This window comes from Drosophila teissieri, chromosome 3L, assembly GCF_016746235.2.
Source record: "Drosophila teissieri strain GT53w chromosome 3L, Prin_Dtei_1.1, whole genome shotgun sequence".
Taxonomy (NCBI): domain Eukaryota; kingdom Metazoa; phylum Arthropoda; class Insecta; order Diptera; family Drosophilidae; genus Drosophila; species Drosophila teissieri.
The window spans coordinates 22529983-22555607 of record NC_053031.1 but is presented as its reverse complement, the minus strand read 5'-3'; the positions used below and the strand labels follow the sequence as shown (position 1 = coordinate 22555607).

Genomic DNA, 25625 nt, shown 5'->3' with positions numbered 1-25625 from the left:
CAAAGATTATATAGAATTATTCAGGTCCGAATACAGATCAACTTTTATGTGACTGACTTCACTTTCAATATCCGGGCGTCCGTCCAATTACGTTTTTTGTCTTCGCCCCGTACCCGAAATTATTGTTATTTATCAGCAATTATTTAGGCACATCTGCTATCTGCTGCAACCATACACTAGAGACGCCCACGTGCCACCCCAGCAACAATTTCACACATCTCCACTTGCTCTACCTGCCCCATCGGGCCAACTCATTGCTAGATTAACTAAATTGCCTTGAACGCGGAAGTATTGTGTTCAACCCCCCGACTCAAGAGCAAGAGTAACCCCAAATGGAAGTGGCCAACCCCAGGGGCCGTGTTTGAGCTGTAACTGTTTAAATTCGACTACTTTGTGCATTTGCGCCTTGTTCCTGAAAGCGTGCTGTAATTTTTGGCTCTGTTCTTTTCACTGAGTCACTCCCCCGAAAAATGGCAGAGTTCGCTTCGGTGTTTTGGTGCTCACCTTGCCACACGGACTCAAATTCACGCATACACGAACACACACTTTGGGTGAGGCACGCACACACACACTTGTCTGCGGAGAGCAATAAAATAAAAATTGAAAACACAAAGGATTTATAGCTCCAATAGGTTTTCAAGGAGCCTTCAAAAGCTCAGTACAATTGCTATGAGGGCGGCGAAACTCCAGTTTCAACAAACCAAGTCGAATTTTTATATGAAGGCTGGTAGTAACCGAAGCAAAGACACTCATTGAATTGCCTTTTATACACAATTCAGTTAATGCATTTCATGGTTTACTATTGAATGTTAGATAAATTAATGGGTGCTCACTTCTTAGCATTGGAATTTTGAAAGAATCATAATAACAATCATGAATTTGTTCATGCGCAAATCTTTCTTCCAACTGTCATGCCCTGGGGATTACCCTTTTTTGCTCTACAGGGTAAGCATATACAACAGGAAGATATATTTAAGCAGCCATTTCATTGTTTATGTGCCTGGGTGTGTCTCTGTCTGATTCCCTCGCCATCGGGTTGTCTGTCGGTTTGTCGACCTGGCGCTGGGCATATGGCGCCCACAGATTTAACTTCTCTGATTATTTTTCCACTTTCTGGTGCCAACCACCCAGCAACCTCCCTAACTGCACGCAGTTTCAGTCCCACCAACCTCTCCTATATATTCTACCGTTTTTGTCCAATTTTTACATTGATTGAAGTATTTTCCGTTTTGTCGGCTTTCACGCGCCTTGGGCCATGTGGCTTTCGGATTTGGATTGGGCTTTGGCTTTGACTTTGGCTTTGGCTTTGTCTGCCTTTTAGACACATGAAAAACAAACAAGAGCGGGAAGTGTCGAAGAAGGGAGCGTTTCTACTTCGGTGAAGGTGTAAATAAATATTCTGGGAATTCGGGAGGCTACGAATGTTGTGTTTTTCCCTCACTACGACTTTAATGAGACGGAAGCAGGCTGGGATCCGGCGAAAGGGAAATTTATATAAAGTGAAAAGCTGCTTTGAGTTCTTCATTTGGTCCTGCCATATTTTCTTTGGGCTGATTTTGTGTTTTTATGTTTTCTTCTTTCTTTGCTTTGGGCCTTTGAACAATATAAAAAGCTGAAGCTGTTGGTGAAATAAAAATGAAATTACTTAAAATTTGTCACAATAAGCTGGTGCCCACCCGCTTTTCTAGCCACGATGTTTGCCTTTCTGGCTTCTCTGCGCAGTATTATTTTGTATTATTAAAATTGTTTCAAATTGCGAGGGACGAACCTCTAATAGCTCGGCAAAAACAGCAACAAAGCCGTCTAATGGACCATATTGTGCCTTTGGTTTTTCATTTTTATTGCGAATTTAGGCATCATTAGTTACGGTTTTTTAATAAAAGACCAACGGTCGTCTTCTGACCGTACTGGGCCAAGTTTGATTTGTGTGAATTTTGACCGCCTTAAGTGCGCCTTTGGGTACCATTGTCTGGCTCGATGTGGTCAAGCTTTGTTTGACTTGAAGCTCGTTCCGGGGACCGCAAAACTTTGACAGAAAGTTGAAAAATAAAAACTTTTCTTTAGGGGCATTTCGCTGAGACAAGTAGACGAATGTACGAGTATTAGCCAAAGATGTTAGCCCAAACGATTTCAATCGCCTGGCAAGAATTATTTTCCATACTGAATAACACGAATGCTTGGACATATTTACACCGCCTTAATCGAGCCACTGAAATTCCATCATCGACGTACATCAGAAATACTTATGCAAATAACTCAAAGGCTTTGGCCGCCCGGTCCCAATCCCGCTTCCAATCCCGGCTTATGGCTCCACCATTGCACTTGTCTCTGCTGGTCGAGATCAGGGGAGTCCGAGACGGAGGCCACAATCTGTGGCACTTTAACACCTACCTTAGGGGCTGGGCCTTTAAAAAAACTACCGACTGATGACTGGCCCGGCAATCATTTTTCATGCTAAGCTCCAACGTCAGCCATTTGGTTTATGGCCTTAATCCTTTTCTACATAAATGAGACCCGTACCCAACCCAGCTCAGCGAATGCCACGCATTTCATCATTAGTCAGCGGACGCTAATGCCCAGTTCCAGTTTCAGTTCCAGTTTCAGTCCGCAGTTCTCATTCTCAAATCGCCCTGTCTCCAGCTACTGGGCATGAAAGGGGACTTATGGGCAGCGTATATGTATATTGATGCTGCCTACGCATAAACATTCAGGAGTACATATTTATATATAAATGGACAGAGTGTGTGTGTTCCCCACCACAGTGCTGCAGCCATAATCGAGAGACCGAAGCGTTGACTAAGTACCCAGGAAGTGCCAAGGTTGTTGCACTCACTCCCCGTCGCCTCTAATCGTCCCTCCTGCTCTCTCCAGCGTCCAGTGGCTTTTAATTAACACGCTGCCCGGGCAGAAGTCATCACCATCCTCACAGCATCCACAATCCGGCAGCATCACCATCATAATCGTTCTCCTCATCTCCTTGATGGGCTGCGGCGGTTGCTTCTATTCCAAATCAATTCCATGCAGTTTTTAATATGTGCACTAAGAAAAAAGGTCACCTATTTTAACGATCCTCGGTGGATCGCAAATCTATCTTTTAAATTTGTCGCGGAATATGTTTATATTATAAGATCTAGGGCAACTTCTTGTTCATAGGCCGAATGTCTGAGACCTGTCAATAATATTGGTATTATTTAATTGGTTTTATTAAATATAATCAATTAGATTAGTTACGTTCTCACTTAATAAACCGGCCAGTACATCAGGAATTTTAATTGAATTTTTTACTACAGAAAATTCTAAGATGTTTTGAACTTACTCCAAAATACCAAACTTTGCTACGATTTTTCTCAGTATTCAGCACTCACATTTCGCCTCTCGCCTCGCTGCATAAATGCATATATGACGACTTCCCTTACCAATTCTTGAATATGACGTCATGCTGAGCGCTTTTCGGATCCCCACCATTTCCCTATGAAAATCCCCCAGAAACTCCTCGCAGCGGGCGTCTGTTTAGCGCTTAATTAATGATGAATATAAATATTGCCGCCGCAAAGAGGAAAGAGAGCGATGTTGCTAGGTGGAGGGATATGCACGATATGGGATTTCGTTTAGTTTCCTTTTTATACCAGTCACTCGTAGAGTAAAAGAGTATACTAGATTCGTTCGTCCGTCTGTCCGTATGAATGTCGAGTTCTCTGTAACTTTAAAAGCTAGAAAGTAGAGATTCGGCAACAACTTTTTGCCACGCCCACACTTTTGACACTTTTAAAAAATGTTTTGATATTTTTTCATATTTTTGTTAGTCTTGTAAATTTCTCTCGATTTTCCAAAAATCATTTTTCCACGCCCACAAACCGCCAAAAACTGTCAGTGCTGAAATTTCTCCTTCGCACTTTCCACTAGCTCAGTAACTGGTATCAGGTAGTCGGGGAACTCGACTATAGCGTTCTCTCTTGATATTTTTGCTGTCCGCTTGCCATTTACCAATTGCAACGCCACTTAACTCCCAGCTTTGGGGCCTTTCGAAAAAATACACACATTTTACATACATATGCTTTCACGCAACTCCTTTTAGCTTGGTGGCATCTGGAGTCCCGTTACCATGAAAAGTGTGCAGGTGTCAAATACAACAACCAGGCAATACAATCAAAACAGAAAATAAAAATAAAAATAGTCAAGGCTAAAAAGGTTATCCAGTTCAAGATAACCTTGTACAGAACTAATCACCACGTTGGCCACAAATTGGTCAGGCCGAGTATGCGGAGCAAACATCTTTGGGCCGGGTGTGATTTCTGATACCTCTGACAATCAAAAAGTGATTAGCAAGACACTCAAAAACAGCGGCGACAACTGCAAATACAATTGGGAATGTCGGTAAGGTCTGGGAAGCGAAAAGTCTGAGAAAGAGGCGAAATGCTTAACATACAAACACACTTAACGTGTAAACATGGTTAAAAGAGCGTTGACCATATTGGGCTGCACTCCGGCGGTTTACGCACGCCAGCAGCACGAACAACAGGTACAAGCAACGACATTGGCAACGGGACAGGCTTATATGACTGTCCAGAAGAAGATGCTGCCTGGGAACCGGTTGGAACTGGTTTGACGTTGGCCCCTCTTAACCCCTTTCTCCTGCCGACATTATCAACATAATCAAGGGGCCCCTCTCGGAGCACCCCTCCACTTTCCGATTTCTAAGCCTTTTCAACGCTCATAAATTGAGCGGCTAAGACACCAGCAAATATCTTGCAAACGCAACGAAAATTGCGGCCTGGCCTGGTTGGGCTGGGTTGGCGATTGGGGGAGTGTGGGGAGTGTGGAGAGTGTGGGGATGGGAGAGTAGAATCTTTCGCATATGGGCAACGGTACTTTCTGCAATTATCCGTTGTCTTGGCCAAGAAGCGACCGTTGTCGAAGATGCGGCCGCTAAAGCAAATATGCGCACTTGGCATTGTCCCGCCGAAGACAACGACGCACTAATAGCCCCGAAGATGGGGCCTTGAGCTCGGATGGGATGGTATGGAGGAGGTGTGGTTCCAGTACCCAGTACCCAGTACCCAGTAACCAGGATCCAGTCATGAGGAGTGTCTTGGGGTCTGGGCTGGCTGTCTTGCGGTTTTTGAGGTTTGCGTTATGCGCAATAGATTATCAAAATGCTTAGAGGAGCCATAAAGTCCAGGAAGACGAAACAACACGACCAGCGGCTTTTGACCAGACCTAGGCGAAATCCAGCTAGGCCATCCGACAACGGTTTATGTCACATGAAAGTAATGAAATTAAATTTCCCCCTGCCACACACACACAAACTCAGACACTTTGTGCAGTTTTGATATGTGCGATAATTTTAAAAGTCAACCAACTTGGCCAGGACAAGTCTCTGCTCAAGCTGCAGTCTGAGCCGGAGACTGAGTAAAAGCCAGAACCCAAGGCCTGGCCATCTACGCAATATTCCGCAATCAAGTGTGCATATTTACTTCCTGTAATTGAGCATTTATGGCTTTTATGGCCTAACGGATTTGCCAGTCCTCAGTCTGGGCCCCTCCTCCATAATTGTTACGGCTTTGGCTTTAAAACTGACAAGATGAATGGAAGAGGATTCGGGATTGAGATCGAGGCTGAGTCATCGTGCGCTTAAGTCTATTGATTATAAAGTTTATGCATAAATTGTAAATTGATTTGGCAGTTAATTGATTTGCCAGTGTCTTCGCCCTGTGTGTGTGTATAAGAGTGTGTTTAAGCCCGAAACTGATGAGTAATGACTTTGATATTGGCCGAAAGTTAGTATAAATCTATGCACTTTGCATCGCTCAACTCGGTTGGGCTCGATTGGATTCGATTCGCCTCGATGGGGTAAGTACTTTTGCGGCACATTCAGAGAAAGTTTCCCATGCATATGATATGGCAATTGAAATGTGTTGGGTCCATTGGGACTGGAATGCTGGTGTATTAGTTGGGGATGCACATTAATAAGTTATGGAATTTCATTAGTTGATTAGCAGGTGATTTGAGTTATGGTCATGTAATGGCAATAATCACCGTAATTCCGTTTTGCAATGCTGACTTACTAGTTACAACCAAAAAGATGAAGAGGAACTGCACAAGTAGTAGTTTCGAACCAGGTATTAATAGGTGCAATTTGCAATGATAAAATTTATGTATCATCGTAAGACTTACGGTTAATTCCTATCCTATTGAAGTTTTTTTTACACATATTACAAATCCCCTCAACTCCGCATAACAATTGAAGCAATTTGCTCCACACACCCACACTCAATAAAAGAGCCTATGGCAATGTCGAGGGTAAAAATCACAAAATTAAATAAAAAAATATTTATGCGTCTGGAAAGCAACAATAGAAACAAATTTAACTATTATTTATTTGGCTCGGTGCGAGCAGAGAACTGGCTGGAGGAGAACCAAAACTAGAACCAGAGGGGTTTCTCATCCATATAATTTGCCAGCATGAATTTATGATTTATGAAGAAGTGACGGGTGCGTAGGCGTTTTGTGAGTGTGCGTGTCTCCACTACAAATAGTGCTTTAAGGAACAATAGAGAGTGTGATCCACTATAGCCATTGAGCTCAGCACGCGAATCGCTTCAGTTATAGATACCGAGCTCACACTCCCGCGGAACACGCACCCAACACTCCCAGAACCATGAATCCAAATGGAAGAGGAACAAATTGGATAATGTCTATAAAACTAATTGAATTCTAAGCGCTGAGCACGCCACTAAGCCACAGCTGTGAGAACGTAGTGAAAGCACCAGCGGACCAATCAAACAAATACAATAAGCGAGTAACAAAAGCTGAGAACGAAACCCAGAACTCCGTATCTGAACTCTAAAGTGATGACATGCAAGCTCTTGGATAGAAGTATCTACGAACCGATGACGAGTGTGTGTGGGCAGCAGTTAGAATTTGTGGTATGATCGGGGAGAAAGCAATTTTACACACAAATTGTACAAGCAGAAAAATTACTTAAAACACTCCAAGATGTTCGCATGTCATGGCACCAAAAAACGAAAAATACGAAAAGTGGGAAAAACGCAAAACAAAAAGCTCATTACTCATATGCCAATCAAAAGGGAGAGCTGGGGAGTTTTCCCAACCGGACCCCAAACAAGCCGCAGATCTTGCGATGCCCGAACTGGACCGAAATGCCATAATTAATCATCCGCCGATAATTAACGGCACAGTACGACCAAATAGAACATCACGCTAATGCTAATGCTAATGCTAATGCTAAAGTCGATGGTAATGGAATGTAACTCCAAGATACAAATAAATCTGGGGGAAAAAGTGCGCACGCATGGGGTAAATAGGTTGCCAAAACTGTTGTTTCATTTCGAGCAACTTTAATGAGTTTGTAATGAAGCTTCGGCACCGGTTCGCCTTATTTTTGTGCAGCGTAACCACTTGAAAATGAGATAAACAGATGGACACCGACCAGATATGTTGAATACCAAGAGCAAGCCCCCCCCCGTCGCCGCTGTCAATTCTTAGGCAACCTTCGGGTTGAGTGATGTACTGCGATGGCCACAAGCACAAGCACAAAACATCGACATCGACATCGCATCGATGGTCATTAGCAAAAGATGACGACGACTGTGATGTTGATGGCGCTCCGCTGATGTTGCGCACTCGTAATTCTCCTATAATGGATCTGTTATCTCTGCGCTTAATGGGATGGGTCTCTACGAGACTGTGGATCGGGGTGGGGTGCCCGTGGGGGTAAGCTACATTCAGAGTGACTGACAGTCTTGAGGCACGCTTAAAACTTGAAATTAAATAATTAGTCGCTGGCCAAGTTCGCATCATTCCCGATTTTTTGTTTTGTTTCGCCGTGCATTTAGATGTGGCCAGGGTAACGACCTTTTAAGTACTTTTAAGATACTAATCGCTTCTTGGTTTTTGTTGGCTGCTCTAAACAGCTAATGGCTTGTTGTGGCTTGTTTGCTGTAGTTCACTACCGCCAGCGAATGCAACAAAGTCGCCAGCCACTTCGGATGGCACTAATTAACGTCAGAAGAAGCTTTTGGCTTGGGGCCCTTTCGACCTTGGCCAGCCGGCAGCGGCGACAGCTCGGCGTTGAAACCATTTTCACAAAACTTTTTTCAGATGCGTATTAATTAAAATTTTGATAAGACTCCCGCTCCTCGGGGCGCGTGTAATAAAAGTTGAAAATAAATTACACGAAATTAGTATTTCTCTTTAGGTGTGGCATCATCATCATCATCGCCGCTTTTTCGGAGCAGCGGCAACGGCAAAGGGCTTATCGCAAAAGTATCTACAAAATAATGGGCGACTAATAGGCCGGGACCCCATCCGCATCCCTATCTTCAGATCCACTTCTTGGCTTGTTGATTATGTCAGCTTTTAAAGCGGTTTCGCTGAGGCCATTTAGTGCCTGTCCCCGTCTTGAATTCAGTAGAGTTGACTCGGCTTGACTTGACTTTGCGTGACTTGGTCAACTTGGTCGACTTCTACGTCTTCTAATCTGCGGGTGAAAGTGGGCAAAGTTTCTTTTCGCAGGGGAACTCCGAGAACGGACTTACAGAGTTACTGTTATTGTTGTCGTCGGCGCTGTGGGAGTGTCGACTTCAGATGCTAGTCAACTGGCCAATAAATGATGATAGTTCTGGGTGAAATTCGAGAACCTGATGATGGAAACTTATCAAATATTTGTCCCACTTCAGTGATATCCCAATGAAGCTGTGTGTAAGCGGTTGGTAAGACTTGCCAGTTAGATGCGTGCTAATCTGTAAAATTCATTTCAATTTCGATATTTTTTGCCTGTTTAGATATTTCCCAACAGTTTTTAATTTTCAATGTTGAAATCTCTCAATTGGCTGTAAAAATTTCCCACAAGCCTTTCAAAAACCAAAATGTGAGCTTTTGTCAGGCTCGCAAAATAATCTTAATAATGCCAGAAGTTATTACCATGCCAGCAAAACACATTTTAAGTATGCCAGGCCGAGGCACATGGCAGTTGCCCAAAAAACCGAGCCAAAGAAACCCAAATTGAATGCGAAAATTCCCACACATTGTTCAATCTAATGAGAACTATGTCAGTGCCTGCTCCATCGTTTATCCCCCATCAGGGCTCTTCCCGCCCAAAATACTTAAGCTTATGCTTATATATTTGCCCTTGGGCTGACACTTAAGATAAAAACTCTTGACAGAGAGACTCTCGATGTCGAGTCGGCCGTAGGCCTGAGGCTCCGGATTCCATTCCCTCTGACTCTGCTTTAAGTCAATTGAACAAATTCTAGACGCAAGTATTTTATGGTCAATGTTCTGCTCTCACCCCCTCGATGTGTGTTGAATTTTAAATGAAAATTCCATAAATGCCAGCCACATAAAAATGTACTGGCCTATTCATATTTCATACCCCTCCTGGCGACAATAGTATTCCAAAAATTAGACAATTAGTGGGCGACGAAGCCGTTCTGATTGCCATAAATATTTTCATATCGGAAATATGCATAATTGCATAATTTGTTTCAATTAGCTGGCCGGTCAACAGACAATTGCAATTAAGAACTTAAGGGTGATAAACATGACAAAAACACTGAGAGCGAGGCAAGCGCAAACTAGACGTGGTCCCTTAACTTGGCTTTGCCGCTGTATCTTTCCCCACCCACCGACACTCGTGCACCTGTGGCATTTAATTAATATTATATATTAAATCGGCATATCTATTTCAGCTCTAATTAACATTTTAACCTCTCCACAAATCGACGCCCATAAAAAAGTCAAAGCAAAGCTCGACATCACCTAACCCACAAAAACCGGGGTGGTGATGTGACAGTCACGAGTCCCATTATAGGATATTGTATGTATAGTTTGAAGCAACTCGCAATTACCAACGACACGTCAAGATGTGAAATTAACACCGTCACACATGCAGACCGAGCAGGGGGCGGGTCAGGTCGTGGGCGGTAGACAGACATATTAATGTATCTGGTGGGTATTTAACATTCAACAACAATAACAATCACTATGTGTGTGGGTGACATTTTCACTGGCTGTCTCGAAAATCATTAAATCACACAGCAACAACGAGGAAGGAAAAAAGCTTTCTCTGTTTGTGTCAGCCGTACAATTGGCCTACCACCCACCGCCCACACCTGCCCCACGCATATCCTGTCAGGACAGGAGTGAAAAAAAAGAACAGAAGAAAAAACGAAAACCAAAACGAAGAGCTACGCAACCACAGCACGCAATACTCGCATTTCATTAGACACTTTGCAGTGACGACTCCTATTACTCTTCCTGGAGGGTCACCCACTTCAATTCCTAAAGGTGCTACCACTTTCTTGTAGCCCATTACCTTGGCCATATGACGTCGTCTCCTACAAGTCTTAGAAATGAAAACGAACAATTTGCCTTTTATTGGCTCCCGGGCTTAAAAGTTGATCAGCCCTACCAGTTTCTACAATCTTGGACTATCGGAATGAAGTTCAAACAGAACCAGAAGGTGACCATGACTGCCCTAAAAAAGGGACATAGCCAAAATTAACTAGATGCCATACCTTTCGTATAATTCCGTGATTGAAAATGACGAATCAGTTGGCGACCTCGATTTCCTTAAGCACGTCCCAGGGAAGTGACATAACTCGGCAATAAATATCTGACAATAACTCCCGAGCGACTAGATTAAGTGATATAATCAAGTAACAACTGCAAAACTAAAAACTATTCCATTATCCATGGAGGCGCGGATGTAGTGCCAACAAAAACTTTTCTGTCCAACGCCACAAATGAGCTTGTCATTATTCAAGCAGCCGGCAAAGCCGTCTACATGTACATATATACATTTCGCGCACCTTTTTTGTGGGACTGTTTGTTTTTGCCACAAATTAATTACAATCCAAGTTAAGTGGCAAAATGTTTTTCTTGTGTACTTTTCATACAACATATTTATCAACGCAGAGGCAGCGCAAAATGTTTGCCCTGGGAAGGAGGCTTTGTGAGAATAAATTGGATGATATTACGGCGACAACTTTTCATTTAGTTGGCCGGGCTGGACTGCCCTTAATTTCTGTCCACACGCATTGGAAAAATGAAAACGTTCTGCGGGGAATGAAAAATCGTTAGGCCCGCAGAGCCCCCATCTAGGCGTATTCAGCCCAAAACCCCACCATCAAAAACTTTCTTTGTGCTGGGTTTTTATTTTGCGCTTCACTTACCTGAAAATAGGTTTGACCCTTGTCCACCCAGCCGATGGCCATATCGGCACCAGCCAGATTGCCATCGGGCGAGAATCCGAACCCGACGTAGCCCAGGGTACGTGCCTGTATTTCAAATGTTATATCCTGATTAATGATTTGCCATAGTATACGAAAATCCTCATTCAAATCGATGGCATGATCCCAAATGGGTGTTCCTGACGCTGCCGCCGCCGCTGCCGAAGTTGCCGCTGTTCCAGTTCCGGCTCCGACTCCCACTACCGATGCTGCCGATAGGCCCGATGTTTTGTTGCTCCGAGTGGCCAGCTTGCTGGCAGCCCGGACTCCGCTGGCCAAAAGGAGGAGCAGCAGAAACAAGCTGAACGTGTGGCAGGATATAAAACATCTGATTAACGATGACCGCCTTGAACTTGAGGCTCTTCTGCTGCGCAGTAATGTTGTTGCCGGGCTTTGTGCTGTTTGTGCTGGTGGGGCAAGTTTAAGTGTTGCTGGTGGCGCAACTGCCTTCCTTGGGTGAGCCATTTTGTGAGATGGTTTGCTGGGTGCTTGGGTTTAGCAAATAGTTGTGATTACTTTCCTTGTTGCCACGTTGACATTTATTGCGCGCAAAATCACTGGACGATGGCTCGTAATTACGCAACTTGTGATCCGCTGTGCTTTCTTTGGTCTTATCACAGTTACGAGTATTTACTTAAGCAGTTTTACTTTCGTTGCTGCTTCCTGCTTCCGATTTGTGCTCATTATTTTCGCTTGTCACATGAACAAAGCCGCGGATGAACAAAGCTTAAGCTCTGCCTGATCGTGCGGAAGCCACCTGAAAGTTGGAAGGAAACAGAAAAAATGTTATATAATTGCTATAATATGTTGTCGGCTATAATGGTTGAAAGAACTCGATTCCTGCCCTCGGTCTTCTTTCGTGCTGCAATGTTTAAACGCATATAATTACATAAATTATGAACCGGTATCTATGGGATACACATGCCCATCTACTCAGATACTCGTTTACTCAAGCCGCGCAGACATTCATACATCCATCCATCTATCCACACATCACAACAAAGTTGACGGTTAATTTTTGCCGCCATTGTTGTTTCTGCTGTTGTCGGGAGTTCGTCAACATTTTCCTTGAAGCGTTAATTAGCTTGGTCACGCAGTTTTCACAGCAATGTACGTCGGAAATTGAACTTGCTCAGAGTACTCTAGTAAGCGGAAAAATTAAATTCGACGGGGGGATAACTTTTTAAAGACTGAGATGTAAGAACTGAAATCCCATTAACAAGAAGATGGCAAATATAATATCCCAAACTTATTTAAAACGTTAAATGAATGAAAGATACTGTGGAAATCAGTTTTCAATCGCATCAAAATATTTACCTTCGTTACTTAACCGCACCAAGTCAGTCAAATGCCTCTATCTTTTGTGTATTAGAATGACTAATTCCGGCTTTCCCCTCTCCCTCTACCTCGCACGCAATTACTGCGTGATGGCTGGGTCAAAGCAAATCGAAGATAATTACAGCTTGTCATAATTTTAATGAAGAAGGTCGCCCAGAACTGAACCCGAGTCAAATAGCTGTCCGTTTGTCCGTAATTCTGTCCGGCCGTCAGTCCGGCCTCAGTTGGCTATGAAGCCATGTGGGGCGAGGCCAGACTAGGCCGAGGATGGGATTTATTGTATTAAATCGCCGCGACTTAGCCAGGCGAACCGCAAGCGCATTGCCGACGTCGAGACCATCCGAATACCACCAGTTGTCCTACTCTTGAGGCCCTCTTCCGTTGCCATCGCAGCTGTCTGCGCATATTTGGTGTGCGGTTACATTTGATTACACGCCAAAAGTGCTCTCGCAGTCGCCCCTGTTCAGCAAGCACTCTCTTACACAAATCTTTAATTTGACGTCGGCGTTTTGGGTAAATGTCAAATGGTTGGTAATTTGTTATAAATAGCCAACTTCCGCTGGCTCGACACGACTCATAGACACCTCCGCAGCTGTGTGAGTACGTATTGCGTGGATACTAAAATGTATTTGCGCTAATTCCAAGTGCTTAGTCGCGTGTTCAAAGTTGACAAAGGTCAACAAACGCCAGGCCGACAAACAGATGATAAAGACCTAAACAGGGAAGAATTTTAAGGACGAGAACGCTTTTCCCCCATTCCGAATATGAAATGCCCTTACTCACTCGCCAGATAGTTATACCGTTTTGATTATCTTTTGTGATATGCCCTTGGGAAAATTGAATATCTTAGCAAGATATTCCCGCCATAAAAATCTCTTCCTAATGTTGCCCAATAAAAGTAATATTAGGAAGTTCCTGCTATTCGACAAATGTATCTCAAAGATACAGCCGGAATGTTCTAGCAGAATTCTATGGTATATTTATAGGTGACTTTTATGTTTCACTTCCTTCCCAAAAAGCCCTCCGCTCCACCGCTGTTATCAAATATGTATCCGAAAGATACACAACATTGAGCTTGATGGGGCTCTCTTGCTTCATCTTCTCGATGCCGCTGAGTGACGGCCGGCAACGTTAAATGACGTTGATTATAATTATGCGGACTTGTACTGTGTACAACATAGGGCAACAGGGTTCCCCTGTTTTTGCTGTAGCTCTCGCTGTTTGTTATTATTATTGCTGTCTTCATCATTATCATCATCGTGGTCGTCATTGCCAGGCAGAGTTTGCAGTCTGCAGACTTCGACTGTCGTTGATGGGGCGGTCAGATGAATGATGTCTCTTAAATACAGGCCGAGCCCGGGCAAGGCCAATCGTCCTCATCATCATGATTGTTGCTCTGGCCGTCGCTGCTGCTGCCGTAAAATTCAAGCCAATTTAGCCTGGAGGGAGGCAGGTCCGGCAGGTTCCTCCTTCTGCCAGGCTACACAGCATGTTGCCCAAGACCAAGACGACATTCATAAGTACAAGTGGTCCTCGGCAGAGCCAGCGATGGCATCGTGAGCTCCTCCTGGCCAGAGTATCGATCATTTCCGCCTGGAGATTCCACCATCTCCAGACGACATTTATAAGCACAAGTACTTCGCCCGGCCGCTCGTATAATATTATTACTTGGCGAATTAACTACGCCGAAAGCAAAACAAACACCAGCACAAACTCAAAGATTGCTCCGGCAACTGGTTCTAAAAGGCACGAAATGGCTTCCGTAGACACATTAGTCGCTTTTACACAAAAACCCAGACAAAACGGACAGAGCCGGCTCCCGGTCGTCCCCTCTATTCTCAAGCCCACCTCCATTTCCATCTGACGAGAGGGCAAAAATATGCAACTGAATGAGGCATATAAAAGCCTTCCCAAGCGCCGCGCGACACAGAAAAAAGAGCTAACAGAAGCGGAAAGAACGGATGGGAGAAAGAGCGAAAGAAAAGCTGGAAAAAATGAATACAAGTCAAAGACTTTGTCCAATGGGTTTCATCATTGCACGATTTGTAGAGGGAGCGGGTAGTTCTACAGGAGTGGAGGCTGTGGCCCCAGATCTGGTCTGTGGCTGCTTCTGTTCTCCGGCAGACGGACAACGACATTGATGAGGATGTTTTGCCATGGCCACAGTGGGGCAAGACCTAATGAAAGAGGTCTCAGGGCGTCCTAGGGTGGTTGCAATAGACCAACCTCACATTGAATCCAACCCTGAGTTGGAAAATTAGCTATCTAATGCTATTGAATAGAACCATCACTTTTCGTTCCCTTGAAGATTGATTCTAAATCCAACAGAACAACATCAGCTTTGCACTGATCGCTCAAGAGAACTTAAACTATTATAAGCAATGGTCTGCAGCTTGCAGCAAATACCATTTCAGTATCCAACATAAAGGTAAGCCGATCTATTGTTCTAACCTGTCGATGCTTACGGTCATCAAGGTCATCCCACTTGGAAATTCGGTGCCGTACAAATTGTTTTTACGGCTGCCGTCAATCTGAGGTATTCCTTTCTCTTAATTGATTCCATTCTAATTACAATATTTAGCTAACTCATTGGCGCAATCACAGGCCATTCCTGCCCTCTTTATTTCCCACATCATTAATAACGATGGGTTCTGATTTGTGCGAACTGCCGTTCCTTTCACCTTCCACATTCGGGGGTAATAGCATGCTTTCACATTTTAATATCTCATTCCAATTGGAATGCTCACTCACCACCATTAGTTATTTGTAATTTTTGGCGCATTTCGATACCTTCTAATCGCATCCCAGTGTGCATTTTGTGGCAATTTCTTTGCTTAGTTCATGGCCCGGAATCCCCATGTATGTTTTCATTTAGCAGATACAAGCGGCATGTACACGGTATGCTACTGGGCCTTCGTCATCGTCCAAGATGCTCCATCATGTGGCAGCAACAACTACAATAACTGCAACATCAATAACAACAGGAGCCATGCCGTGCGTTCTCGTGGTTGTTGTCGATTCCAGAGTTCTGCGGTTGCCGCAGCTTGATTATAAATGTACGAGGCAACTTGTATGACATGTAAGTTGTTGTACTTGCAGCCGAGTATCTGGTATCTGGGTATTCATGAGAGTGCATCTGCGTCTGTATCTGTGAGAACGTGTATCGGCGTTCATGTACATGTGTGGTTGTCACTGCACCTGTCATCCTTGCAGCCTGCCAGCGAAAATTGCCAGTGCCGACACTGCGGTGGGGAAAAAATTATTATTTATCGTCAACGGAGCCAGGTTTTCTGAGACAAGTCAAACTGGAATTATGTGGGTATGCACGTTTATACAGATGCACTGGGACTCCACTAATTACTGCACATCATTTGCTTACCCGAGTGGCTCTTCTGCCGACGTCAGGCCCATCAGCCCATCTACCCTTCTGCCCATCGGGCCCACTTCCTCCGCTCGCCGCCTTGCAGATTTAATTGAGTAAAAAAATTGACTAATTAGAGTGAGTCCAAAGCACTTGGCCCCGGGCAACAGAGGCGGTAGAAAAAACAAGTCTGGGCCGAGCTCGACTTAAGTTGAGCGGAGTTTTTCGCAACGGGAGGGAGGAGGAGGAGGAGGAGGAACTACCTGTTCTCATTTATAATATTAAGGCCTGGTCAAGAGCGGTTTGAATCAAAACTGCGCCTCTGACCCAAGGCTTCTGTGTCCATCGTGTGTCGTCTTCGTATTTAATGATCATTAAACAAGCTGGCAGCCAATTGCACTAAAAGCTGCAGGCTTCTTTTGCCTTGCTACCACCACTGGTACAGTGGTTCGAAATGAGAAGCTTCTAATTAAGGTTTATTCGGACAGAGGCCTTTGAGGAGGGCTGATCCGAGACTTAGCCCACTGTGAGTGTGCCAGACTACTGATGAAAACTATTAGTGAAGGCAGCTATGGAGCTGCAAAGTGCCTCTGCCTTTTGTAAATTGCACCGACATTCCAGCAGTTTCTGCCTTGGCTTTTTCAGCTCCAGCTCCAGCGTAATTTAAATAATCGTAAAAAATAATAATTTCTTCTATTGGATGTCTGGTTGGCCATGCTCAGCGCCCTGCTGCCTGTTGATTATTATGGCCCTGGTAATATCTTTTGCTCGTTAGCAATTTTCGTTTCGAATAAATAGTAATTAGTGTGCCGAAAAGAGTTGAGTCCCCGCCATGCCCGTGTGCTTTTTATTGGCATTCTGCACCTCCTGCCTCGTTTCACCTGCAAACTATTGCACAAAGCTTTTTGCACTTTGCTGACGTTCTCTGTTTTGGGCACTTTTATTTGACATTTTTCATTAAACACGAAATGAAAAAAGGTTTTCTTGTCATCAAAGCGGGGAAAGGAGAAAAAGAGGGCTGTCGGCCTCAGAGCTGCGTTGACATAACATTTTTGTATAGCTCCTCCCGAACTCGGTCTTTTCACCACTTTGGCATGGAAGTTTGAAGGCATCTGGGGAAATATGTCAGCGTTGTTTAAGTTTTTAAAATTTTCAACTGGTGCTGGGTGGAGATGGCTATTTACTCTGGCATAATTGGCTTGTCGGCATAGTTATAAAAAGTTATACTTGGGTGCAATTGGATTAAACGCAGGGATATATAAAAACCACACACTGACACAAGTTGACAAGCTCTGGTTATCTTTTGAGTTGGCTCTAACGAAAAGCAAACAAAAGTCGGAAAAATTCCAACTTTAAATCAAAGTATCGGAATTCAAAAGTATCTGCGCCGGGGGATATCCATCTTACCAAAGGGCATGTTCTAATACGTCATGAGAGGGGTTCTATCTCCAAATATAGCTCTTCTATGGATGATTGATTGGATGGGTTTGGAAAGGTCTGGACGGATAATTTTGACGATCCTGGTAGGTGTTTGAACTTTGGCGTCGCGATTTAGTATCCAGGATTATGCTGAGCAAATTGCTCGAGTTGGATTGCAGAATCCAACTCGGTTTACTCAGGGTCTATTTGTGTTGTTAACTTGCAATGGATACACAAATAGTTGGAGAAAGCTGCCAGGCGCCTTTCCAGGCCCCACTCTTGCTACTTCCAGCTACTTCTGCTGGCTGTGTGTCATCTTTTTGGCTTATCAGCTGCGCATCATACAATTTGCCTCTTCTCTTAGCTCTTACTCATTCTGCAATTGCGAAACTCCGTTCACTTTTCTGCAGCACTCCGAGCCGAACGTTTCTTTTCTATTCCCAGGCCGGTAACTTTCTTTTGTTTCTGTCTATCGCTATAAGTCGGGACCCCGTTACAACTACTCCCCGCTACTCCCATAACATCTCGTAGCTGTGTTTTTTGAACCAGGCAAGTGAATTTTCTCATTTTGCACTTGATATTGTTGCCGTTTTTGCTGCCTCCTGCCTGGGAAATTCTTTTGCTTTTCTGCTTGTTTTTTATTTTGGCAGAGTGAAACTTTTCAACGCTCTCCCTTTTCCCTCCTTCCCATCACCCCCCTCGCGGACCCATGTGTCTGGGGCTGCCTTTTGCATTTTCGGTAGGTATGAAGGTAGGAAATTTAATCTCAAAGTCGTCATCGTCAACGCCGTCGTACTCCCTTACTTGGTCTTCTTCTTGTTGTTTTCAACGACGTCACAGAAAATATTTAATTAATTTTTCGAATTTTAATTAAAAAGTTTCCGTTCCGTTACGTCATCTAGCCAGAGCAGATCCAGATTCCGGAATCCGCATCTTGTAGGCTGTTAGTTTTGGACCTCTTATTGCACCAAGTAGCAAATATTTAATGGCAGGTAACCTGAGACAACTCTTTAAGCCAGCGCCATCAATCAATTTTGCTAAGGAGGTACGAAGCTCGCAGCTCCAGAGTCCCCACCAAAGTCCATTCCAATAAACATAAAGCAAACACTTAATTGTCTGTCAGCGTTAACAAACCGACAACACAAATATCATATGACCAGGAGGGCTGTGAGGCATCACTATTGGACTTGGTATTCGTATTCGTATTGGCCGCTTGTTGTTTCCATAAGCAGACACACACATATATCACCTGCTGCGCACAGAAAATGTTTTTTCCACAAAACTTGTAAGAGATGCCAACTTGCTGATAGGACCTCAAAAACAGAGAACTCCCTAGCCGAACAGAATCCAACCCAACTCGGCCATACCGAACAGAACTGAAGTCTCTTGCATGCATTTTGTTATCTGTGACAAAGATCTCCTGGCCATTAAATTAACACTTAATGACTTGAGTGTGCGTGTGTGTAGGTGCAGACGACAATGATGACTAAAGCAAAAACCGGAAAAAAGAAGAAAGAAGAGAGACTCTGCAGCAGCACACATCATTAAGAGACGGCGGGGAGGCGTTGCCTGCGCTTTCGTTACCTCGGATATCCAGCCACATCTCTGTGATACCCTGCCAAAGGGGCCTCTCCGACCAGCCTGATGACTTTGTTAACCGGGCTGAAAGGCTCGACCTGCTCGTCAAGAAGAATGAAAGAATGGACCCACTGGCATAAAGGACCGTCTTCCGACAATAGATGCCTGGGAACACACTTTGCTTGGGCGAAGAGACTTTTGTTTGGTCCGTGTTATCATCGTGAAAAATGGAATTATGGCACAAGGAAATGGATTAAGGAAAGGAAACCTTGTGTCCAAGATGTGATTGCTCTTTCAGAGCTCAAAATGGAAGGGAAGACAAGTGAAATATAGACTTCATATTTAATTTCGTAGGTAGTTTTGAGGGGATTGTAGGGAATGGGAATACATTTCAATATACATATGTATGTATTCAAATTGATTCGTTAATTGAACAATATTCCTTTGATCTTTTGTAGATTTAAGTCATTGGCATTTTAGTATAAACATAAATTGAATTTTCAGGTTAAAAAAAACTACTACTACTACTATCGAAATTGACATTCCAGAATTTAAAAATAAAAGTTTTAAAAATAAACTGTTTAGTATTCAAAGACAAGAAAAACACGGCTAGAGCCTATAAACTTAAATCCTAGAGCAAAGTTTCGAATTTCGGGTTTCGTCAACCAAAAGGGCATTGAATGTTCGATGCGATTGGGGCCAGGTATCTCTCAGATTCCATCTCATTTGTATCTACATTTCGGGCGCGCATCTTGTTTGCAGCCATAAGTTTTCAATTTGTTTTTAGACTGACAAAATAAATGATGACAGGCGGCACGGCGGCCTTATCGCCGCTAAATCGTTCTAATTTTTTGTTCCCCACGAGATCTTTAATGGGCCTATCTGTATGCTAGATGAATAGATAAATGTGTTTCGGACATACTAGGAAAATGCGTTTCAGAAGAATCCACGGGGAGGAGCGTGTGACGACGTGTGGGCAGAAGTGGAACACAATTTGATGTTTCTCACTTAATTTGTTACGGCGAGCGCTTATAACTTTCTTGCTATTACAAATTTGCTTCGGCCTCAACAGAAACATATATTTTTATGATTATTTAAATGTGTCGGGGTATTAATTATCCGAATGCAATAATCGGAGGAATACGACAAGTGGCATAAATATTTCATTTGTGGCGAGACAAAATCAGTGCAGACCACTAGGGAGGAAGTGGAGAGAAGTAGGGAGCCAGCCACCTGTATCGCTGATAAATTTATTGCATAACTGAAGAGGACAAAATCCTCTTCAAGGCTTTAAAATGCACGACACTATCCCATTTGCTCCGGCTGCTCTGGCTTCTTCCTGCTGTTATTTATGAGCTTGCGGTAAACCAACAATCGGGTATGGGGATTTTTGGGGCCGGGAAATGCGTGTGGTGCGTGCTCCCGTTTTGTTTAATTAAGTAGCACAACTGTAAACAAATTAATTTCAATATTAACAAAGAAGATTATTGAAAATCTCTTGCATTATTTACAATGTTGAATGACAAAACAAATAAATTATTAATTTTCCAAGAGCTACGCCACTCAAGTGGATGACAATGCCTGATATTTCCCTTTGAAATGGCTTGAGGTTCCCAGGGTGGGGATTCCGGGGGAGAATGTGCACAAAGCAGCCATTTGAGTGTAAACATTCTGTACGATTACAGCTTCGGTTACCGTTTTAATTGTCCCTGCCACAAGCTGAGACGCCATCAAGCATCCTTCAAACCACCCACTCATCCATCCCTCCAAGGCCCCTCAGCGCTTTCTTCAATGTCATGCTCAGCAGGGAAGAGGGCTCGAATGGAGCAAATGTAGCTTGAAAACTGTGGCTTTTGTTGGATAACAGCTCAGTTGGCTTAACCAATATGACAACATCTGGGAGATGGGAGATGGGAGTTGGTCCCCTGGGTGAGTTCAGCTTGATGATGGAAAAGCAAGTCACTTGTTGAAAGGGTTGGCAAATAATAAAAACAATTGTGGCATTGGATTAAATTAGGGAGGTGCTTGAACGCTGCTGGAAAATATAATTGGAGGGGAGCTGAACTCTAATCTGGGGCGACTTTAGGGCTTCTAAGCTTTTTTTAAGAATACGAATTAATGTTCTCCTGAATCCTATCTAAAATTTACTGTTATCTTAATATATCTCCCTTAGCCATGCGCTGTTATCTCAACGGTTAAGGGGCTTCGTATTGAATTTCCCCCGCTCGTAATAACTTGTCCGATCTAATGTCATCATATGCGTTTAACCTCCATGGCGGTCTCGACATTTGCAAAACTTGGCAGGACTTTTCGACCCCTCCCCCGCTCTGACCTTGTCCCCTAACATAGCCTTGTGGGTCAGCTATTCCAGCTGGCTTGACTGCTGGTGACATGGAGTCATGACAAACATGGGGGTCGAGAGGGAAAAGTGCTGGGCAAACAATTAATAAAGCTCAATGTTGACTAAGTCTGTGTAATAAACCAAAACGCTAAGCTAGACAATTAAAGCACAAAGCCCTTGGATCGCTTTCGAATGCCATCGAATGGGGGCTGTCAAAGGCAGTGACAAGACATTGAATATCTCTGGTTTGTGAACACAGGCGGACGAGGAGAGGCCACATAAATATAGCCGATATGGAGGAAATCTTTGGCTCATTTAAAAAATTAACTTCGAGTACCTTGCCAGCGGCAAGTACAAGGGACGGGGACACAAAAGCGATTTATTGGCCACGCAAGATAAATGGCAAAATGTTTACAGTTTCCCAGAGCTCCGTTTTCACATTGAAAACGAAATGTAAGCATTTTCCGCAGGGGTTTTTTGTTGTTGCCAGTCGAAAAACTTTCGGCAGGTTTTCGCTTTTTGTTCCTTTTTGTTTTTTTTTTTCCATCTGCTGCTTTTGGTTGTTGCTGCCTTTGCTACACATGCGATAAAAATTGCTCAAATAAACTGGCTAAAGGGACTGTGGGCCGAGAAGAGACTACTAACTGAGCGACAGGAGGCGGCGTCTGCAGTAAAAACATCATTAGCATTACCAAATAAATCACATCCGTTTTTCAGGCACAGTCCGAGTCCGAAATGTAAGTGATGGACAGGGGGCGGCATTCCGCCAAAAATAAAATAAAATGATAACAACGAGGACTGCTGTATATAAAAAGGTACGGACTAGAGGATACCACAAAGAATGCCATTTTTATTGGAGTGCTGAAATAGGCAATACGGTTATAATGTTTCACATTGGTATTTTAGCACATATAATCTTTTAACTGTTGAGAGTCGATCGCTTTTTTAGACCCAAGGTTACGGTCTTAACCGAAGGTTAAGTCACGGTTTTTATAACAGCTAGCATTTTAGGCTTGAAGGGTGTTTTACTTGGAAAGAATATAATTGGAAAATATTATAATATAATGCTACGACGAATATAATCTAGATCTGGGTGTACGATTGTCTAGTTAGAAAAGCAAAGAACCCAAGAACTATAGTTAAGCTTTAGTAATTTAACCAGATCAGTTGATCTCCTGCACTTAATTGTGTTGAATCCATCCAATTTGTTTGCAATACTCTTCTGATACGTAAGTCATGGCTTATGGTGCTCGTATACCCTTGTCATATATGGCTAGTCGTGGAGTATAAAAAGGATAAAAGCTTTGAACACCGGAGTGCAATAAATTTCTCTCGTGACGAGCATTAAACTTTTTAAACAGAACAAAGGGGAGAGGAAGAGAGATGGGGCGGCCATGGGACAAATGGGGAATGCCACAATAGCTCCAAAAGCAATACAAGCGCATAGCGAAGCGGCAAGTTCCGTTTAAAGTCCTTTGCCACCCACTGGCCACAACCATGCAATCCCCAATAATGCACACATATGGAAAGGGAGCTCAACTGTGTGTGTAGTCGCTGGTTGCTCGCTCCTTTCTCTGCTTTTTTTTTATTTTTTCCTTTTTATTTTTGTGCATAAGTTTGGATTTTGTGGTTTGATCCTGCATCCTACTTGCTACATACTTCGGCTTCCCCCCAGCGTCGTCGTTGCTCCGCCGATGATAAAGTATGCCAACTGTCAGCCCGCTCCCGCATGTCACGCCCCACACCGAACCGCCCATCTCGTCGGATGCCTGCCTACCAGCAATACATCAGCTCAGCAACTTTGCTCAATAAATTTTCCTGCACAGCGCTCAAAACCCGGCGCCCCGCAGTATGCTATGATTTTTACTAATGTGCACAGGGAGTGGGTTCGATGGGCATCCTTGGGGAAGAATGCAGTGGGCGGCAGCCTAAACAACTTGCTTACCATAAGTGGGATGGATTATGAGGGCCGAGGGGATCGACAACGGGTTTACCTGGGGCAGACATTTTTTTGAGCTTAAGTTATTGGAATACGAAGTTTAAGCTTTTTTACAGTCAAATAACTTATCGTCTTGGGAAAATATATCAATTATAATACCCGTTACTCGTAGAGTATACTAGATTCGTTGAAAAGTATATAACAGGCAGAAGGTAGCCTTTCCGACCATATAAAGTATATATGTATATTATTGATCAGGATCAATTGCCCAGTCGATCTGTCCATGTCCGTACATCCGCCCGACTGTCTGTCCGTATGAACGCCGAGATCTCAGGAACTATAAAATCTAGAAAGTTGAGATTAAGCATGCAGACTCCAGAGACATAGACACAGCGCAAGTTTGTTGACCCATGTTGCCACGCCCGCTCTCGGGTATCAGATAATCGGGGAACTCGACTATAGCGTTCTCTCTCGTTTTATCTTTATCTTTTTGTAAACTATTGAATGCAATAGTGACCCAGCTTTATTTGCTTATTTTGTTTATTACCTAATGTTCATTACTTAATGTTTATAAAAGCCATTGCTGTCGAAGTACTCTCAGAAAATAAGCATTTTTATTTCGCCATTGAAGGTAAATAAATTGATATGTTATCAGTACGTATAATTTGTGGAAAAATAATCAATCAACGCATATACCCGCCATCGGAGCTGCCCTTGATCCTGGGAGTATGAAATTATAACAAGTTCTGTAACAGCACGAAGCGTTTACATTGTTCGACCACCAACCAGGAGTGACTGGGACTTTGGCCTCTTTAACAAGGAGTTCATGCTGCCCGATTCCCTGCCCTTCTGACCGCACTGCCGACCGATCCAACCATCCTGCGTCCTGTTTGTGTCCCGTCACAGTGGCAAATTTTATTGTTGCCCCGGCTGGGGCCAAATCGGCAAGAGGACGAGTGGTTGGTTGTGTGGCGTTGGCCGTCTATGGAAAAATCTGCATTGGACATAAATGTCAACACCCGAAGAGGCAGAGTGGACAACAGAGAGGTTTCCCCAACATCTGTGCATGTGTGTGCTCGTGCGGATTCCTGTCTAAACCAATCTGCAATCAGCTGCAGCTTTTGGCCTGCTCCGTTCCACCCTTCTACCCAGCTGCTGCTTCATTCGGTTCTGCGCTGGCCTGGCAACCTCTCCTATTTTAATTTTTGGCCATTGCCCTGCCGGCTTTGACGAAGCCGGGAAATGGCCTCAAAAGATGCATTCGGGAACGTTGCAGACATTTTTGGCCAATTGGCAAAATGGGTCAACCGAAATAAGCGCAGTTCAGCACTGCACCACCCGCTGTTCGAGGCGCCTCGAATCATAGTCGTTGCAATTGATTGAATACGTGATGTCCATGCAAAAAACAAACTTAAAATCCTTGCCAGACGCCAATCGAAATCGAAAAGTGGTTTTAAAAACGAAATTGCTGCAAAAACGTTTGCACACTTTTAATCAATAATAAAAGCGGAGTACGACGAGAAGGAAGGATGGAAATTGAATGAGCATTTGGCGTGTCTAGGCCTGGTCAGTTGGTTTTGGCCAATTGGGTGGTGGCTTCCGGAATGCGGATGAGGTGTGCGGTGAGCGAATGGAAGTTATTCAGCCCTTTCTCAAGACCCCGCCCCCAAGTGGTGTATTTCCTGATGCATATTCAATTAAGCAATTGAGCAATTATCATAATTTTCAATAAGTTATAACCGACTGATAATTTGGCGCCATTCCAGCGGATGGAAGCTTTCCAACTATTCGGCCATGGATATTGGGGGTTTGTTTGGAACGACCGCAAATTGTCTGTAAGGTGTAACCATATAGCCCAGCCCCAATTTGCAACATTTGCGACAGATACGCCTGTCTGACCATAACTGACTGGACAATATAATTTATAGGAATTCGCTTAAAATGTAATGCTAGAAAAAGAGAAATAGCGGCTGTTCGGGATCGGAATGGTAATTATATGGAGGCCATACCAAATGGTAATTGTTAATTAAAATTAAAATCGAAATGAGAACTTGGCTGCTCATTGAAGCAATTTGCAAACTGTGCTGATTAATTTATTTATCTTAATAGCGGGCCCAGTGAAAGAACGGCGAAAGCTTAATATTAAAAGTGCATTTATTATTAAAAAATTCGATATAACTCCATAAATATCTGGTCGGTGCGTCAAAGGGGCGGTGCGTAAATTGAATACATTTTCGTTAATTGTTGTCGCGCACCTGTGCGTATCCTTCGTGTCCTTTGGCGAAATCCAGCGGCGGCCTCCGATACTCGTGCGGTCGATTTGTGGCATATGAAAAAATATTAAGTGGCACCCTCATGCCACAACCCGCCCCCTGACCCCTTGCGGGCACATTGTCT

At 43.7% G+C, this 25625-nt stretch overlaps 1 protein-coding gene across 2 annotated transcripts in view; it reads right to left on the bottom strand.

The window, feature by feature from the left end:
• Window positions 1-25625, bottom strand: part of LOC122617347 (MOXD1 homolog 2) — a 106208-nt gene that overhangs the window by 47129 nt on the left and 33454 nt on the right. Inside the window, exon 2 of one of the 2 annotated variants that reach the window (XM_043793180.1) lies at window positions 11196-12009. In XM_043793180.1, coding sequence (XP_043649115.1) covers window positions 11196-11717 — 522 coding nt within the window. In that variant the 5' untranslated portion in view covers window positions 11718-12009. Of the gene's footprint in view, window positions 1-11195; window positions 12128-25625 lie in introns of those variants that run through there. The other variant, XM_043793181.1, reaches the window with a different exon arrangement.